This window comes from Oxyura jamaicensis, chromosome 1, assembly GCF_011077185.1.
Source record: "Oxyura jamaicensis isolate SHBP4307 breed ruddy duck chromosome 1, BPBGC_Ojam_1.0, whole genome shotgun sequence".
Taxonomy (NCBI): Eukaryota; Metazoa; Chordata; class Aves; order Anseriformes; family Anatidae; genus Oxyura; species Oxyura jamaicensis.
The window spans coordinates 80,751,319-80,769,300 of record NC_048893.1 but is presented as its reverse complement, the minus strand read 5'-3'; the positions used below and the strand labels follow the sequence as shown (position 1 = coordinate 80,769,300).

The 17,982-nt window shown below is 45.8% G+C and overlaps 1 protein-coding gene across 4 annotated transcripts; it reads left to right on the top strand.

The window, feature by feature from the left end:
• The first annotated feature begins 1,302 nt into the window (after window positions 1-1,302).
• Window positions 1,303-12,446, top strand: PEX5 (peroxisomal biogenesis factor 5). 4 transcript variants are annotated; one of them, XM_035313747.1, is made up of 16 exons: window positions 1,303-1,616; window positions 2,030-2,065; window positions 2,248-2,380; window positions 2,909-3,043; window positions 4,176-4,281; window positions 5,499-5,589; window positions 5,924-6,040; window positions 6,414-6,506; window positions 6,680-6,799; window positions 7,338-7,481; window positions 9,876-9,946; window positions 10,113-10,328; window positions 10,470-10,635; window positions 10,820-10,977; window positions 11,360-11,580; window positions 11,672-12,446. In XM_035313747.1, the coding sequence occupies exons 1-15, from the start codon at window positions 1,467-1,469 to the stop codon at window positions 11,559-11,561; spliced, it is 1,938 nt and encodes a 645-aa protein (XP_035169638.1). In that variant the 5' UTR covers window positions 1,303-1,466; the 3' UTR covers window positions 11,562-11,580; window positions 11,672-12,446. The 4 variants fall into 4 exon arrangements, with proteins under 4 accessions (XP_035169638.1, XP_035169633.1, XP_035169627.1 ...); XM_035313742.1 differs by having other exon boundaries at window positions 11,360-11,590; XM_035313736.1 differs by having other exon boundaries at window positions 11,360-12,446.
• Window positions 12,447-17,982: the final 5,536 nt, after the last annotated feature.

Genomic DNA, 17,982 nt, shown 5'->3' with positions numbered 1-17,982 from the left:
CTCTTACAGACTGTATTCAGATGTTGTAGATGCTATGTCATTCGCAGTAGATCGAAAGATTGCTTAAGGTTGGAACTGGTTCAACGGTGTGTGCTGCTTTGCAAGAGTCTTTAGTGTGCCTGATGGCCACCAAGAGCCAAGGAAAACGCACCACCTTCCCAGAGGAGAAGGAGAGGAAGAGAAAAAAAAGAGAGGATACATTTTTCTTCAGTGTGTCTTGTCCCTGCATGTAGCAGAAATGAGCCTGGGTGCATTACCTGTGGGGCCTGTTTTTGCTGTTCAGACCAAGAAAGGAATTCTGTGGGGACGCTTTTACAGATCAGTCTTTGAGACTCCCTGCTCTAAACCAGGAGGACAGTCTGGACAGGTATCATGGACATACCCCAAGACCCTGATTACAAATGTTTATAAATCAAAATTCCTGAATCTTTACTTCTTTCCAGTCTCTGATTGCTTTTGGATTTCTGCCCATGCTGTATCTCAACACCGACACACCCCTTCTCCTTGTCTTTGGGCAGTCTATTTTTTTTCCTAGGAGCAGCACTGTATGTCTGTTGTTCTTGAATGTAATTCAGGATTACGTCCAAAAGCCTCCTCCGCCTTTCGCTCTCTTAAAATGCTCTTGCTAACCCTTGGTCCCATTGAACGTACACAGGACTAGCATTTTATAGGACAAAGTAAGTCTTGTTTGTCATCCAGGGGCTTCAGTCTGGATGCGTCAGCTCAGTGCACTCATGATCCTCGGCTGACTGTGACTTACAGGCAAGTAGAGAGTGGTATCGAAAGGCAGACGTCTGAAGGGGTGGGAGGCCGGTGTTACGTACAGTGAGCAGCCTGGGGCTTTGTGTGCAAGAGTCCTTACGTAAATGCCTTTTCAAATGTTGCCGTCGTCATGCAGCTGCTTGCCAGATGTAGGACGTTTCAACATCAGTGTCTGAATCGGTATCTGAGGTGACTCCTCCAGCGGTCCGCGCTCTGGGCGTAAATTCCATCTCCTCCAGGTGGAGCACTGCCGGTGCGTTTTAACCACTGGAAGACCCCAGGACCAGGGAAAACATAACAGATTTGGTGTTGGATTTCTGCCCCCAGCTCTACCGCTTTGCCGATTGCTCCTGTTAAGCCCCTCCCCCAGTGCCGGGGCCCTGTCCCTTTAAGGCGCTCGGCCGGGACGCTGCTCCTTTAAGCGCTGGCCCCGCCCCTTCCCGCCAGCCTCGCGAGCGCTCCGCTCCAGGTAAGGGTGCCGGCGGGGCCCCCCTACCGCGGCCTGCTCCGCTGCGCGGGGGGCGCGCGGCGCCGGGAGCGCGCGGGGCGGGCGGCGGGGGCGCGCCTGGCGGCGGAAGGAAGGGGCGGCCGGGCCCGTCCCGTCCCGTCCCGTCGCGCCCCCGTCCGACGCCCGCCCCGTGTCGCTGTCGCCCCCTGGGCCAGGTGCAGCCCGCAGGGGTCCGGCGCCGTCCCCGCCTGGCGCCATGGCCATGAGGGAGCTGGTGGAAGCGGAGTGCGGGGGCTCCAACCCCCTGCTGAAGCTGGCCGGGCACTTCACGCAGGACAAGGCCTTGCGGCAGGAAGGGCTGCAGGGCTCCCTGGCCTGGCCCTCCGGGGCTCCCGGAGCAGCAGCCGTGAGTGTCGGGCTCTGCTGGGGGCGGTGGGGCAGGGCTGCGGGCAGGCGCGGTGCTGGGCCGCCGTTCCGTTGTCTTGTGCCGTGGGGAAAGGGGCTGCGGGGTCGCCTGGTTTGTCAGAGGGACGGGGGGGTCGAGGCCCTGCTTACGGAAGCTCCACCTGTGGATGTTGGGATGAAGTTGGCGGCCTCCTTGTTCCGGGGGCTAAGCCAGAAGGGCATGGTGGGGAGGCTGGGCAATGCCGTTCTTGATATTCCTGCTCCTGTAGCTTCCACATAAACAGGCAGCCAGCATGGGAAAGTGCAGTGAGCCTAATCTCAAGGAAGAGGAGGATGTGAACTAACCAGGTCACAGAGCGTGTGGAGGGGTATGGGATCAAGGTTGTTGGGATAATTGTCCGCTGTTCCCTCTAGGTATCCAAACCCCTGGGAGTAGCCTCTGAAGATGAGGTAAGAATGGACCAACGCATCCATCTCCATACTGCTTTTCTCCTCAACGCTCAGTCAGCTGTTTTTCCCCTTACCCAATTTTATTCTTTCCTTTTGCGAAGTCCCTTTCTTTCACATCTTCCATAGCTCTACCCATTTGTCTTCTATGCTGTGTTCATAATCCTGATCACTGTCTTTGGTAGCTGGTTGGAGAGTTCCTGCAAGAGCAGAATGCCCCTTTACTGTCCCGTGCACCGCAGACCTTTAAGATGGATGATCTGTTGGCTGAGATGCAGGAGATTGAGCAGTCAAGCTTCCGACAGGCCCCTCAGCGAGGTAAGGGTAGCTGGGGTACATAGTTACTGGAAAAGAGCTTGGTGTTGTGGTTAAACTCTTAGCAGGCTGGCTCCCTGGAAGAGAAGTCTCCGGGGGGAAGGGATGGATCTAATTGTTGTCTTCAGCAGCAGTAGCTGGGGTCTTTGTGGTGATAGACAGCAAAAGGATGAGAGGCAAAAGGCGTGACTTGCAGCAATGATACCTGGCTAGAGATGAGAAAAAGTGTCTTCCCTCGGTGGGCAATTGAGCATTGGAGCAGGTAACTAGGGAAGCTGGGGAATCTCCAGCCTTGAAGAAGTTCAGAAGCTACCTGTTCATTGCCCTGAGCAACTTTATCTAGCTTTGGTGGTATCCTGCTCTGCGAACACTTTAACAACCTCCGGAGATTCCTTCCAAGTGGAATCTTCAAGTCTCTTTATCCTAACAAATAGAAAAGGACCTGATCAGAGGTGATGAGGGTTATCTGAAGGAGCTTGGGACACTTAACGCCTTTGAGTCCTCTCATCTTCACTTACGTTTTTCTTCTAGCTCCAGGTGTGGCAGACTTGGCACTGTCTGAAAACTGGACCCAGGAATTCTTGGCCGCAGCAGATAATGCTGGTGATGTCTCTTCAGATTACAATGAGACTGACTGGTCACAGGAATTCATTGCTGAAGTGACAGGTGAAGGGTTGCTCTTGGAATTATTGCTGAGATGTTGCCCAGTCACATGCCTGCGTGCAGTGCAGAGTTACTGAACGTGAGACTGGAATAATGCTTTGGGACCAGCAGTCAGCGTTTACTGTAGTGGCTTTAACAGGGAGGCAAAAAAAAAAAGCTGCTTTGGAATGGATTAGCTAAATTGTTCACAATGTAGTGTGGAAGCTTTTGTTCAGGTGTAAGACTTTTATTTCCAGTTCGGGTTACTTGGAGAACTTCAGAGAAGCAGGATATTCAAATTGCTTTTATGAAAGTTATTGTGACTCAACTGATGCAAATTCTGGAGATGGCCTGGTACTGCTTCTTGCTTACATATACTCTTAATTCCCCCTGTTAAGGCTGTATTTGCCTTTGGTATTAAGGTAAAACTGTTCAGAGTGCTTTGACCAACCGTATATATACATATATTTTTTTGGGGGGTGGGAAACATTTTAGAATAAAAGTGGATTTTTTGCAAATTGGAAAAGTGCAATGTGAATGTTTTTGGGACCAGAGGATAAGCTTTCGGTTCTAAGCAAGGTGGTAGTTTATCTGAAAAGCTATCTTGTGTTTTTGTGTAGAGCTGGGGCTTGGATATGATCCTGTGACCATCTATGACTTCACCTGGGAATTATGAGCCAGATTTAACTAGATCCTATTCTGTACCCCAAGGGTGACACTTTAAAATCAGACAATCCCATTCACTGACCATCGCTGTTTGTATTCCTGGGAATATAAATCAACACATGCCAAGGTCGGAGGGTTCTAATGAAGAGCTAGTGCTTTGTAAGCTGTAGTTCTGACAGAGTTGCTGATTTCCTTGACCTACATAATATCCCACATGGAGCAGCTGGTAAAGTTGTGAAATTGAAATAGAAGATAGATGTTGCCACCACAGAAGCGTTTGTATTAATAGATGGTCTGAACCTCAGGCTTGATTATTTTGTATGTTTTAGATCAAAACAGTTAGAAACAAACATTAGCAATCTTTCTTCGAGGAGGTCTTTCCTGTATGTTTTAGATAACTCTGTGTAAAGTAGAGAGCAAAATCTGAATTTATTCTTAGTGAAGTTCTGCCTGTCTTACTGTTCTCTCCCTGTACTGGTGTTTTATGCAGATCCGCTGTCTGTGTCCCCTGCCAAGTGGGCAGAAGAATACCTAGAGCAGTCAGAAGAAAAACTGTGGCTTGGGGAATCGGAAGACCAGTCATTGGCAGATAAATGGTGCGTCTCTGTTTTCAAGACTAGTTACTGCTGTTGGGCGCCTGGGTGGTTTAAGTTTGGGTAGGCGATAAGAAATCTACTATGGTTTGAATGCTTTGCAGTCATTTACCTAGATTGTTGTTTTCTGACCTTTGCCTTCAGAGAAGGGAGAAAATGATGCTCGGACACTGAATCTTTTAAGAGATGTCAATTTTCCTGTATTCTAGTTCCAGCAAGTACTGGGATTGTGTAGTCTAACTTAATCTCATGTGTAGCGCAGAGCTCCTTAATGTGATTTCAGGAGTGAGTTCAATAACTCCTACTCAAGCAGAACTTGTTTTCTGCAATAGATACGTTCTTAGATTTAAGAGATCTGAAGTGCCAGGCTCTACTAGCTGTAAACTTCTATCACTTTGTTCTCCCTGTTTGGCAAACAGCATTTAGCTTTTCCTTATCATATTTTTAGATTCAGCATTCCAGGCATTATTTTCATGTGTTTCTGTGTGGTAGATTAAAGAACAGTCTATTGCTACTAAAAATCTTCTCTGTGTAGGTGCTATGGTGGACCACAGTCAAGTATTTTCAAGTAAGCTAGCAAAGCACAGGCAAGCATTTGAGCTAGTTAGATCTTTCACTAAAACAGACTTTGTGTATTTGGGTTCTCTTTTTCTTCTGGCTTTTGCCTTTCCTGATATCTTTCTGCAAATATGGATGTTGCTGAGTTACTGCCCCAGTTTCAATGACTTCACCGTGACTTCCTGTAGTGGTAACACCTAGAACCGGTCCTATTCTGTAGTAAGCCAGAAAAAAACATTGAATTGTGTGGTTGCTATGAGTTCTCAGTCCTTTTCCGAGTTGCTGCTTTTCCAAGATGCTGTTCCTCTTTCATGAGAATGACCTGCTTTCTCTTTTCCTGAATGTATTACCTTGTCATTGGTGGCGCTAAACCTTCTAACGTTTGGTAGCATGTGAGCTTGCCGAGTAATCCAGACTGTTCTGCAGAATTGTGCTGGCACAGTAATCATTTAATTCCACTACTGTTTGTCAGTCATTTGCAGACTTAACCTGGTGGTAATTTTGAATTTTTGCAGATGAATAAATGTACCGAATGACTTTGGTGAGTCCTAGGGTTGGTACCCCTCAGTGCTTTAGTGCCCTGTTCTGTGGACTGTTGTTAGAGAAAGAGTTCGCTGTTGCCCAGTACCAGATTATCTCTTTCCCTTTTACTGCTACTGCAGGTATGAGGAATATCAACCTGAGGATGATCTTAAGAAAACTGCTAGTGATTTTCTTTCTAAAGTGGATGATCCAAAACTCAACAGTTCTGAGGTAAGGAATTCTCTGACTGGGGATGACAGATACCTAATATGCATAAAGGGTGTGGGGAACTGAGAAGGGTATTTACTGAAGACGGTAAATAAATAAAGCATATTGCTGTCCAGTGCTTCTATTTCTTCCGTTTCCTAAAAGTTGAACCCAGTTCCCTCCAGATATTGTCCCTTTATACAACATCACTTTGAAGTGCTCTCCTGTCCAACTTCTCTGGCCTTCTGTGCTCACCTTGAGGAGAGAAATCCTCTTTGTGAAGGAGGGGGGCATGGACAGAAGCATTATTGGCAAAGCATCTGCCCAGCTCCACCCTTGTTTCATTTCTCTGCCACAGTTCCTAAAGTTTGTCCGCCAGATCGGAGATGGGAGGGTATCGATCGAAGCTAATAAGGTGACCCACAGAGACCAAGATCAGGCAGAGCAATGGGCAGCTGAGTTTATGCAGCAGCAGGTAGGAGCCCCAGCTATATGTGCGCTGAAGGTCTTTGTCACAGTGCACAATCTGGGAGCAAGGGAGAATGGCAAGTCCAAATCTCAGCAATGCTTTGCTAATTTAGGCTGTGGGAGGTCAGGGAGGGGCTTGGACTCCTCGGAGCAGAGTCTAGCCAGAAGCTGGGAAGGTGTCTGGGCAGAGTGAGTGGTCTCATCTTCAGTAGCGCCTGGGAGGAAGGATGTGTCCTAAAGAACTCATCTCTACTTTCCAGGCCGTCAGTTCTCCCTGATGGGGAGGAGAGGTCATCACAGACCCTCCTGCTGGTTTGGGGTGTGCACTGAGCTTGCCAAATCCTAAAAAGAAAGGTGTGTTTCTGTTTCCAAACTCCCAGGGGGCATCCGATGCCTGGGTGGATCAATTTACGCGATCTGGGAACATGTCAGCTCTTGATACGGAATTTGAGCAGGCAAAGACTGCTGTGGAGGTAAAGCTGGAGGAGGAGGAGGGCTGGGGTACCATCTGAGAGCCTGTGATAGGGTTACCTCTCTACTTTGCATGTTGTGAGGAGGGCTAGAGACACTTAAGAGGGTGTTCTCTGGGGTGTCTATAGATCTCAGTTAAAAGTTGTACTCTAGTCACTTCCTGTTCTTCCCTCAGTCAGATGTGGACTTCTGGGACAAACTCCAGGCAGAATGGGAGGAGATGGCCAAGAGAGATGCAGAGGCTCACCCTTGGCTCACTGATTATGAAGACCTCAACTCATCTTCATATGACAAGGTAACAGAGAACAGGGTTTCCTAGCACTACGGTGAACTACTCTGAGGCAGACTGTCTACCTTGTAGGTGAGCTACACAGACTCCAAGTGCTCTTAGGATTCCTTCTCATACCAATCATTTGCTGTCACTTGCACCCTAATCCCAGGTCAGCTAGGGGCTAAACTGTTTTCACTTGTTCTGGTTTGCAAATGCTGTCTTGTTCTTGTCTAACATCAAATACCAGTTTGTGCCGGGATTCCTTGTAGTGAGTGCAAGTGCCTACTCCCACACAGATCTGATGAGACCAACACCAGATATATCATCTCTCTTGCAATTTATTCTGAGTCTGCTGTAGTCCAGGTTTGGAGGAATTTTTCAGGACAGAATGGGCAGGAAGAAGAGTCACTATTCTGCTCCAAGCCACCAGAGGGGATGAGGTGCTGGCTACTCTGCAGTTGGAATGTTTCTGATGCAGCAATATGTGTGATGTCCCGTAGAAAGTGCTTTTCTCCCTAAGCCTGTCTCCTGGCATTAGCCCTCTGCTTCTCTTCCCTGCTAGGGTTATCAGTTTGAAGAAGATAATCCCATGAGAGATCACCCTGATGCTTTTGAAGAGGGGCGGAAGCGCTTGGCAGAAGGTGACCTCCCCAATGCTGTCTTGCTCTTTGAGGCTGCAGTACAACAGAAGCCAGATCATATGGAGGTGAGTGAGACCAAAGGTAACACATCTTGGCTACGTGTCCTGCTACTTGGAGCCTTCCCCTTTGAGGTGTCAGGGTGTGTGTGAAAAGCTCGCTTCTACGTTGTAAGATGTGTAGGGTGTATGAAAACATTCTGGTTTTCTGTGTCTCTGGGTATGTAGCTGATAATCTCTCTACAACTACTTGAAAGGAGGGTGTGGGGAGCTGGGGGTAAGGCTCTTCTCTCAGGTAACTAGTGATAGAACTAGAGGGAATGGCCTCAAGTTGCACCAGGGGAGGTTTAAGTTAGAAATTAGGAGACATTTCTTCTCAGAAGAAATGTCAGAATAGTCAGGCATTGAAATGGGTTGCCCAGGGAAGTCGTAGAGTCACCATCCCTGGGGGTGTTCAAGGGAAGGTTGGACGTGGTGCGTAGGGACATGGTTTAGTGGGTGACGTGGATAGTAACAGGATCAGATGGTCTTGGAGGTCTTTTACAACGTTAATGATTCTGTGATGTAAGTGAATCCCAGGGAGGGCTGTGGGCTTATAACTAAAGTCAGATGCACAAAGCCTTCTGGCTTGAAGCTGTGTAAAGTCACATGAGACTGACACAGAGCCAAGACAAGGAGTTTTCGTCTCTTTAAGTTGTTTCTGTGGAAATCTTCCTTGGCATTTCAGAACTGGAAATGCTTGTGGTAGTGATGATGATTGCTTTTAATATCTATATTAAAGGCTAATTCTTAGCAGCTCATTAAACTAGAGATTCTGGTTTGGACCTCCATCTGCCAGGAGAAGACGTTACCTAAAAAGACAGAGATGGCATGAGTGTCTTCACGGAAGCTGTAGACCAGAGAATGGTTTTAATACGGAAGAAAATGTTCCAGCAGCTAATTCAGTGAATGCTTATTTCCAGAAAACGCTTCAGCTTCTGCAGGATGGATTGAGAAAAGTCTGTGTACCTTTCTCTAGAAGTAGAGCACATAGTTAATCTCGGGAGGATGAGGAGGAATCAAGCACATCCAGTGCTACCACTTCTGGAGTGCCTACACCTACCTCAAAGATCCAGGGATGCTGAATACTTAGTGTTCCTGATTCAAGTCCTGCTATTTGCATCTGATGGGATAATAACTAGTTTGTTAGTCCCCTTGGAATAGATTTTTTTTTTTTTCTCTTCTGGGAATAGAGGCATCTGATTTTCTAGAGTACTGGGAGTAGGTGAAAAGGAAGCAGATGTTTTGAAGATCTGCTTTTGCTTTAAAGTGGCCAAAAGGTGTGTTGCTGGCACTCCTTAAGAATCTGATACTCTCAGGCTGTGTGGGCTGCAGGCTGAGTATAATGGAGAAGTACTTGAGACCTTAGGAGTAGAAATCTTGAACTTTTCCTGGCCAGCTGTATTGAAAAATGCTCTAAATTGTTCTGCTGTGACTCTGGAAAAAAAAATTACAGGAGAAGTCAAGTTCAGGTGGTGCAGTGATCAAATAGACTTGTACATTTCTTTTCTGTGAAGTAAAGTATCACAGTTCCCTTGGTCCAAATCACAACTTTCAATCTCTACTTTTCTCCCCTCAGAAAACTATGTAGGCATGACAGGTGAGCTCTGTGTAGGATCTAGTTGTATGGTGAGGCATTAGAGATTTGAGGCAGTAGGCTGCCTCTTACCTGTGGTGGCTTGTGCAGGCAATTGCTGCGTGTTTTGCGTGACGTAGGTTCAATAAGCAAGTACTTCATGCTGACAACCTGGCCAACCATGCAGCCTATTTAAGACCAAGGGGTGTGGATGTCAACATAAAGTGAACAGGTACTTACTTTAGGTTTAGTGCCTTAAATATTCTGTATGTCAGCAGCCTGGAAACTGAAGTTTTTTTGATGTTCTAGTGTCATGGTTAAAGAACCAACAAAGCAACAGTGCTTCTACTTTCAGGTCTCACGGCCAATTCCCCAAGATTATCACTTGCAAGTGGACCTCTGCACGAGTATATGCAGCTGCATACCTCGAGGGTCTCACTGTTAGCACTGCTGCTATGCTGTTTTGTTCTTAAGAAACCTGAAATCTACTTTTCCCTTCTACCTCTGCAGTTTGACCAAAGTTAGCAGCTAAATGTGGAGATTATGGGACTTTAAAAGTGCTAAAATTGCAAACAATTGCATTATGGTAGCTCTCCAGATAGAGATTCACTTGTTTTCACTAAAACACCAGTTTTATTGGCTTTGAGAGCATATGGACCATAAAGTCTGTATATCTTTCCAGGACATTCATATGCATCTGCGGCTAATGTGTGTAGTTGCATATACTTGGCCTCACTCTGAAAATGTGTGGGATAATGCCGTGGATTTAATCTCTGTGCCTTTGGCTTTTTTTTTTTTTTTTTCTTGATCTGAAGAAATCTGACTTGGTACATCTTTATCTCCTCCAGGCCTGGCAATATCTGGGAACCACCCAAGCGGAGAATGAACAGGAACTTTTGGCAATCAGTGCTCTCAGACAGTGAGTGTTGTGGTAGATCTGAGCCACGCTTCTTGTCTTGTGCATAATGCCTCAAGGACTGTGTGGCTAGTGTTGCGTGCTTTACCTTGATTGTATTATCTCCTATATCTGAGTATATCCCATTTTGATTTAATGCTGTAGTTGCTTTTCTTTCTATACCCTGCAGATGCTTGGAACTGCAGCCTGGGAACCTCACAGCTCTTATGGCGTTAGCGGTCAGCTTCACCAACGAGTCCTTGCAGAAGCAGGCGTGTGAGACTCTGCGGGACTGGCTACGCCACAAACCTGCATATGCTCACCTGCTGGAGAAGGAGCCAGAGGAGAATGCCTCAGGGTCAAATCTTGGGCATTCCAAGCGTGTGCTTGGTTCTCTGCTGTCTGAGTGAGTTGGGGGTGTACAAATTTTAGCCTTTGGCTGAAAGGCTTCTTGGAGGGTTGGGACTGGGCCGGGCAGATGTTAGTGGGCAACCCAAGGTCAGCTTGCTCTACCGTGTACAAATGTCCTTGTTCCATGCTTTTCCAGCTCACTTTTTGTGGAGGTCAAAGAGCTGTTCTTAGCAGCTGTGCGCAGCAACCCCTCAACTGTTGATCCTGATGTTCAGTGTGGCCTGGGTGTCCTTTTCAACCTTAGTGGCGAATACGAGAAGGCTGTGGATTGCTTCAGTGCCGCACTTAGTGTGCGCCCCAATGTAAGAAAGGGCAGAGTGGGGGTGCTGGAGGTGCCTGGAGGTTTATGGGTGGAGATGCTGTTTATATGAGAGGCACATCTTTTGAAGTGGAAGAGTAAGGCAGATACGTTGGTTAGGGAGGGTTGGTTTGGAGATTAAAAAGAACCAGTTTGTCTCAGCTGTTTATCTCTGTCCCCTCCTCCAGGACCATCTTCTATGGAACAAGCTTGGTGCCACCCTGGCCAATGGGAATCGGAGTGAGGAGGCTGTGGCTGCGTATCGGCGGGCACTGGAGCTCCAGCCAGGATATATCCGCTCTCGATACAACTTGGGCATCAGCTGCATCAACTTAGGTGCCCACCGGTGAGCATAGGATGGGCAGATCTGCTGTGACCCATGAGTGTGTGTATGTGTGTGAGAGAGAGACCGCAGTAAGTTACTAGGGCAGTGCTGTGCTATCTGCAGCCTTCCCATGGCATAGGCAAACAGAGTGAATGTGTGAAATCTGCCCTGAGGACAAAATGTCAGGCAGATCCACTTAGAGTAGGGGCTATCTGGAGTTCAGTTTCTGTTAAGAGGGGCAAGGGGGAACTTGGGGCTGGGGGTGGGGTTGGTTGGAGTGGGAGAAAGATCTGCTGGAGAGGATGAAACTGTTTTGGAGAAGTATCAGTATCAGCAAATAGGGAGGGGGGGTTGAGATGTACTATCTTCTCTAATAAGTGTGTGTATGTTCTCATGTTGACAGTGAGGCTGTGGAGCACTTCTTAGAGGCTTTGCACATGCAGCAGAAGAGCCGAGGTCCACGGGGGCAGCAAGGCGCTATGTCTGACAACATCTGGAGCACCCTTCGCATGGCCCTCTCCATGCTGGGGCAGAGTGACCTGTACAGGGCAGCTGATGCCCATGATCTTCCCACACTGCTTCAGGCATTTGGCCTCCAGCAGTGACTCTGGGATGGGCTCCCCTGTGAGTGCAGGTTTGGCCCAGCCCAGCAGTGACCTTCCCTAGAAAGAAAATGTTCAGTAGGGTTCACACACACCTTTGCTCTGTCTGGTAGGGCAGACCAATGGCAGCCATTTCTTGAAGGACCTCCTGCTGAAGTGTGGAACTTCCCCTAACTGTCTGTTGTGGCCTGAGCATCTCTGAGCAGTTCACACTATCATATCCGTGGCTGACTGACACTCTGCTAGGCAGATGATCAAAGCAGGAAAACAGCAAGTCTTGTAAACCAGTGTGGCTTTGAGACATTACGATAGCCATTCTGCAGAGACTACCTGCTGGACATGTCTTGAAGGCTGGTTGCTTTGGTGGGGTGTAATTGCCATTTGGTGAAACATTGAAAAATTCTGGGTTTTCAGTATGCTTCCCCCATGTATGTGCTTGCATGTGTGTATATGTGGGTTGCTAGAAAAAGCTGGGGACAGCAGTTCCCTTTTCTGGGTAACAGTAAACTCATGGTACAACCAGATGCTAATTTCTCAGTGTCTTCATGGGCCTTTTGAGAGCAGTGTGTTGCACTTGTGCTAGGGACATGGGTGGAGGCCCTTAGCCTGTAGGGGTAAGAAGAGATCCTAGGGCTCAGACTTGAGACAATGCAATAGGAATAAAAGCCTAAATGTAATCTCCCAGAATATAGTGACGAAAGGGTCAAGTCTTAATTTTTCACTTGATCGTCTGTCATCGTTTTTCCTTTGTGCAGAAGTTCCCCATCTTGTCTGTACTAAATCTTGTTAATTATAAATATCTGTATATGATTCTGTTGGGGAAAATGTTTTTAATTGTAAAATATTTTGTATAATAGAGAGCGGGGAGAATTAAAATTGCCAAAATGACATCTTTCTCTGTGCCTCTGTTGAAGCTGCGTGCAGTGGGTAGTGTAGATCTCTGAGGGTACAAGCCCACTGGAATGCAAAACACGGATCTGCATCTTTGTCTCCCATTTCAACTCGGGTTTTATTTTAATGATAGCTCATGCAAATGAAGCTTAAAAGGACCTCATTTTGCTGTAGCCAGAGGCTTCAGTTCTGTGAGCCTGCAAAAGAGCTTCACTGTACCAAAAACTCTATTTCCCTGCATAGGCTTAGGGGTCAGCAAAGCACCTTTTTATTTTTCTTGTTATCTGCTATGAGGGAAGCTGTTACATTTATCACTTGGAGGAACCTGACTGCTGCAGTAGTCAAGACCAGGAGCACTTATCCTTCTTTCTCCACCAGGCACCACCTGTTTCTTCGTACTTCTGCCCTACAGGTTTGTTTCTCATGCTATATTCTCTGCAATAACAATGAGGAGCCCAGTGTGTGTGAAGGGAGCAGTTCTTGCTGCGTGTTTTCAGATCCCCTAGGTTCCTTTGTCTCTCATCCAACACTGTGGCACTGAACATGCATGCACTGAGTTGAAATTGCTCTAATGCATGTGAAACAATTTGCTCGTGTGCCATCTAAAAGAAAGGAAAATGTTGCTTCTGCTTCCAACTCACACCTAACTCTTCTTGTGGTCAAAGATGTGCCTTTTGCTTTTTACTGATTTCTGTCCTCTGGTCAGTGAAAAAGTTTCTGTCCTTCTTTGGTCAGTGGAAAGAAAGTCACTGCTTATGCTACTTATAACCTGCTTTTCACGTGTTTTGCCTTTTTTCCTGATGTTCCTCTCTGTTCACATTATCACTGCTTTACGTTCTCTTTTTCTCACACAAGTGCCATTAATGCTTTTCTCCATCACTCCTTAATTGTGAATTTCCCTCTATTTTGCTCTCTTGACCTTGTCTTTGGTGTCCTTTGCTATCACATCCCCTACTCCCTCTGCAACTAGAGTCGTCAGCATTTGTTCTTTTTCTGTGTAAATTGTTCTCACTTCCTACCATCCTTCCCACCTTAAATAATCTCCGCAGTATCTCTGCTACTTTTGCTGTGGTCAGATCTTCACCAAGGCACTAGTCTGTCTTCCTCCCAGGGCTGAGTAAAGGTTGAGCTGCCTCTATCCAAACCATGTCTAACCTTGTCCTGTTAAGAACTGTAAGAATTCGCTTTGGATACAGAATATTTGTGCTGAGAAGAGCAGCTGAATGATATCTACGTTCTGGTAACAGTTTACACCTTTTGCCTGCTCTCTGCAGCACAGCCTGTGACCACCTTCAAACCAGATTTACGATGGGGATCTAAGTGGCTTGATGGGTGGGAGGGAAAAGACCTCGTTTGCATTTTCATCCCAATCCACATCTGCTGTTGCTAAGCCATGCTGTCCAGTGGAGGTGGGTAGCAGGCACTGAGTGTTTTAGGTTAACAGAAAGATAAGGTAGCGAGGAACCTTCAGAGGTCTGTAATTGACTGCTCACAATAGGCCTAATGTAAATGCTAGATCAGGGTGCCTGAGGGCCTTAAATGACGCTGCTCTGCAATTTCCATCTTTTTTTGTACTTCTAACAGATGAAACAGTGATAGGGCTTGTCATCACCAAAAGCACGTCAGAGAATCCAAGCAGGATCTTTGTTCTTTACTAATTACATGGGCATCCCAGGACACAAACCAGGTCTTTCATAGCGCACTAGGCATATAGTTGAAAGGTGGTTTGATACATGTCAGTTCACCTTCTTGCTGTGTTTCTTCTGTATTTCTTCCCTCAGTATTTTATTTATTTGCTTCCTAAGACCCCAAGAAGTCCTACAATCTCCTGTCTTTTGGTGTTGGCCTTCCTGACCACCCAGCTTAGGAGGTACCAGCTAATGAAAATTTGTTCTGAGACCCCTTATACCTCTAGCTGCAGTGCTCTGTTAGCTTCTGGGGGGTGTGTTGCCATTATATACTTTACTGCCATTATATACTTTCCCTTTTCTTGAGCTGCAGATCATTGTTATGATTCTGGGTTTTCTAGAGTTACAGCACTCTGATCTCTTGTTTTGGATCCCAGGCTCCTCCTGCTTTTGTCTGTGTGTCTTCAGTTCTGGAGGGGCCTGGAGCCACCCTTCCATAGAAGAATACCTTAGGATTAGTAGTTTGAGGTAGGAGTCATGGAGAGAGCTTAAGGGCAAGTGTATAGTGGATACTATTCTCCAGGAATGTGTGCTTAAAGGCTACCTGATCTAGAAGTTATGTACTTCTGATGTATGTTTGTTTAACAGCCTTTGGTGAATTTATTCTGTCTTTTCAGGTTTTAAACCAGTTGGTGATTTTCATCCTTCCAAAGCATTGTGGGTGCACAGAAGAACTGTATTTAGATGTGAAGTATTTTATTTTGTTTTAAGACTGCTACCTCTCGTGGTCCCCTACTTCTAGTACTGTATGACATGGCAAATGATTGGTCTTGGGGTCAACCTCCTGTAGTTTTATTGATCTTCCACTCCCTTCTTTAGTGTCTCCTTTCTAAATAGAATGGTGCTAGTACAGTCCGTTTCTCTCCAGGGGGAGCCCTTTCCCTAGCTCTGTAGCCTGTGCTTCTGTATCTTTTCACTTTTACGGTATTATTTCTAATATCCTACGTGCTGTAACTTGCTTCAAGGGCTCAGAACACAAACACCATGCCTCTTTTTCCTCTAAGTCAGACTCAGATCCTCAAAAATCTTTTGGCAGGCAAGTTTGTTGCTGTGGAAGAACATAAAGCAGAGCAGTACTCCCCCACCTGCAGCGAAAGAGACAGGCCAGCAAGACAGGACACTTTGTCAGAGCAGACTTTGGCAGCTTCTCCATATCTCTTGTTTACCTAGGCACGTGTTTCACTGCTCCCACAAAAGATAAGGAGAGAACCTTTTGCCCATCACCGTTTTGCCTAGTGTAGCAAAGCTTTTGTATTTTCTGATACTTTTAGATGCCTGATTTCAGACATTTGGAACCTTAAAACTCAAAACTCTGTCCATGACTTTAGGAAGAGTTGTAGTTAAATGATCTCCTGAAAATCTGATGCTGAACAGATAGTTTTCTGAATCTTCTGTTTTCCTGCTGTATTTCTTAAACAGAAGTGACACCTAGTGTTGACTCGAGGACAGCTCCTTGTCTGTCATGTTTTTTGCTTGGACCAGGGCAATAAACTTTAGGAGCACAACCTGATGATAAAATTTGTGGGAGCAACAGAATGCTGGGTGCCTTTTCTGAATGCCAGACTTTTGTGAACAGGAGAGTCTTTCTTAGCCAAATGTGCTCTGTGGCTTATTTCCTGGTTTTGACCCTCAGATTAGCCTAAGCCCTTCATGTTTGTGGATTCCAAGTTAGCAACCATGCTATGGAAACCCAGTTGAACAGTTAATAAACACAGGGACAGAAAGCAATCTTGTTTTCTGACATTTTGTACTAAAGCAATTATTTAGAGAGTCTATTGCCTTGTCCTTTATCTGTGAAGGGAACATTCCGGGAAGGAAATAACTAGAAAAGCTCTTCCCTTTCCTTGCTGTCTTCTGTATCTTGTCAAGTGGGACTCATAAGGCTTTTGTCAGTCTGTATTTGCTTTGCCTCTTTACAATGCGTCTTTTGTGGAGCTTACTCCCCATGCAGTGAGTGGATATATGCAGCACCCATTCAATAGGGTGCTATTGTCCCTCCTCCAGTCTTTGCTGTAAAAGTAGTGTTTTTCAGTCCACTTCTCTGAGCACTGGCAAAGGGGGAATACAGCAAACACAGTAGCAAACAGGAAAAAAAAAAGAGAGATCTGTGTAAGATACAAAGCCAAAAAAAGAAGGTGTCTTTTTCCTCAAGAGTTTAGCAGCAAATGTAGATTTGTCTTTTGATGGGTGGGCTGGAGTTCTGTGCTCCAGTCATATGTTGCATTTTCAGGGATTTTTAAAAATTTTATTTTTGAGAAAGGAGTCTGAGGCAAAAGTGTAAAGGAGACGTTTTGGTGAAGAATTACCTAACTGCTACTCGCAAGTGCGAAAAAAAGAAGAGCAAAACAAAACCAAAAAAAAAAACAAAACAAAAACAAAACCAACACTGTCCTGGTGCCTTGAGTCCATGACTACCAGGCAAACTAGCAAATGGGAAACAGGGAGATGAAGTTCACTTGTGATTTCCACCCTCCCTCTGCCACTTACCACTGCCTATTTTAAAGTAAGGAATAAGAAAAGATGAATAATTACTGAGACAAAAGCTAAGGTATCCACTGTGACAGAGAAGGTTGGTGTTTTAACATCCTTACTGAAATAGTGTGGGGTTGAAGTGCTTGATGAAGTGAGGAGGGGCTACGGAAGCTGGCTTTATTCAGCTTGGAATTAGAAAGGTTGGAGGATTGGAGGGTCTAATTGATGTCTGTCACTACCTAAAAGGGGGTTGTAGGCAGCAAGACTCTTTCCTGAGGCATACAACAAAAAGACAGGAGGCAATAGAGGTGATGGGAACAGGTTGTGCAAGGGGAAATTCTGACTGGACATTAAGAAAAAATATTTTTCTGAAGGTGGTACAGCACTGGCACAAGTGCCCAGAGGGGATGGGTGATTTCTGTCCTTTGGAGAAGTCCAGAAACCACCTCAAACAGGTTCTTTACTGCTGTGAGGTTTTACTGATCATGTCACCACCTTGCTTAAGTCCTGGGGTAGGACCTGCCAGTGCACTAACCTCAACCTCTGTCTCTAAAGTGATAAGCCAGTAGAGTTTCTACTGGAATTTAATTCTATGCAAAAGCAGTCAGCCTTTGTTCCCTGGCCTTGCTTTTATTCAATTAGTAATGTTTGACTATTTTTATGTGCTTTAAAATCTACAAATGGAAAAGTAGTGTGCCAGCATGCTGCAATATTTTTCAGATGGAATAATCATGACTCAGGTACCTGCATTGTGAGTTGTCCTGGTTTCAGTTAGGTTAAACCACAACATGAGAGAAATGCAGCACAGCTTCCACTATGGGGTCTGTGGCTAGGTCCTTTAAAAGCATTTTACTGTTCTATTGGAGTTGAACCAGATTTATGGTGAAGCCTTTCAACACAGGGCATGGGCTTATCTTACTAGGCTTGACCTGATTGAGGTGGCTTTTGGTGAAAGCTGCATTAGCTTTCCAAGTGTGTTTGTCATTGACTTTAATGCTGTTATTTCACATGTATATTGCGGTATTAGACAGTCTTTTTGCAGGCTCTGTGACTGAAAGGCATTTACAATTAGACTTCTTTAAAAGAAAACCAGACCACCAGTGGACAGGCTGTGGAGACATACCTGAAAATGTGAACCAGCGATGCTCCAATGCTAGCAGGCAAATGGAAGGAATCATGTAATTAATATCTTAAAATCACTTGCTTTTCAGTGCAATACTGAGTTAAAAGGGTAGCATCTCTCAGCTATGGTTTCGTACTGCTTAGCTGCTTGTTTTTAAAACAGTGTATGGGTTGGATGAAGTAGAAAAATATTGGGGTTGTTAGTGGTCATGATTGGTGTTGTCTTTTGTCTGTAGTACTACATGTAGATA

What these genes read in the sequence shown, in the direction of transcription:
- PEX5 (XM_035313747.1), top strand. Translation starts at nt 1,467, where the DNA reads ATGGCCATGAGGGAGCTGGTGGAAGCGGAGTGCGGGGGCTCCAACCCC. An exon ending in AGGCAAAGACTGCTGTGGAG is followed by an intron (nt 6,507 to 6,679) that starts GTAAAGCTGGAG and finishes TTCTTCCCTCAG; the next exon opens with TCAGATGTGGACTTCTGGGA. An exon ending in ACTCATCTTCATATGACAAG is followed by an intron (nt 6,800 to 7,337) that starts GTAACAGAGAAC and finishes CTTCCCTGCTAG; the next exon opens with GGTTATCAGTTTGAAGAAGA.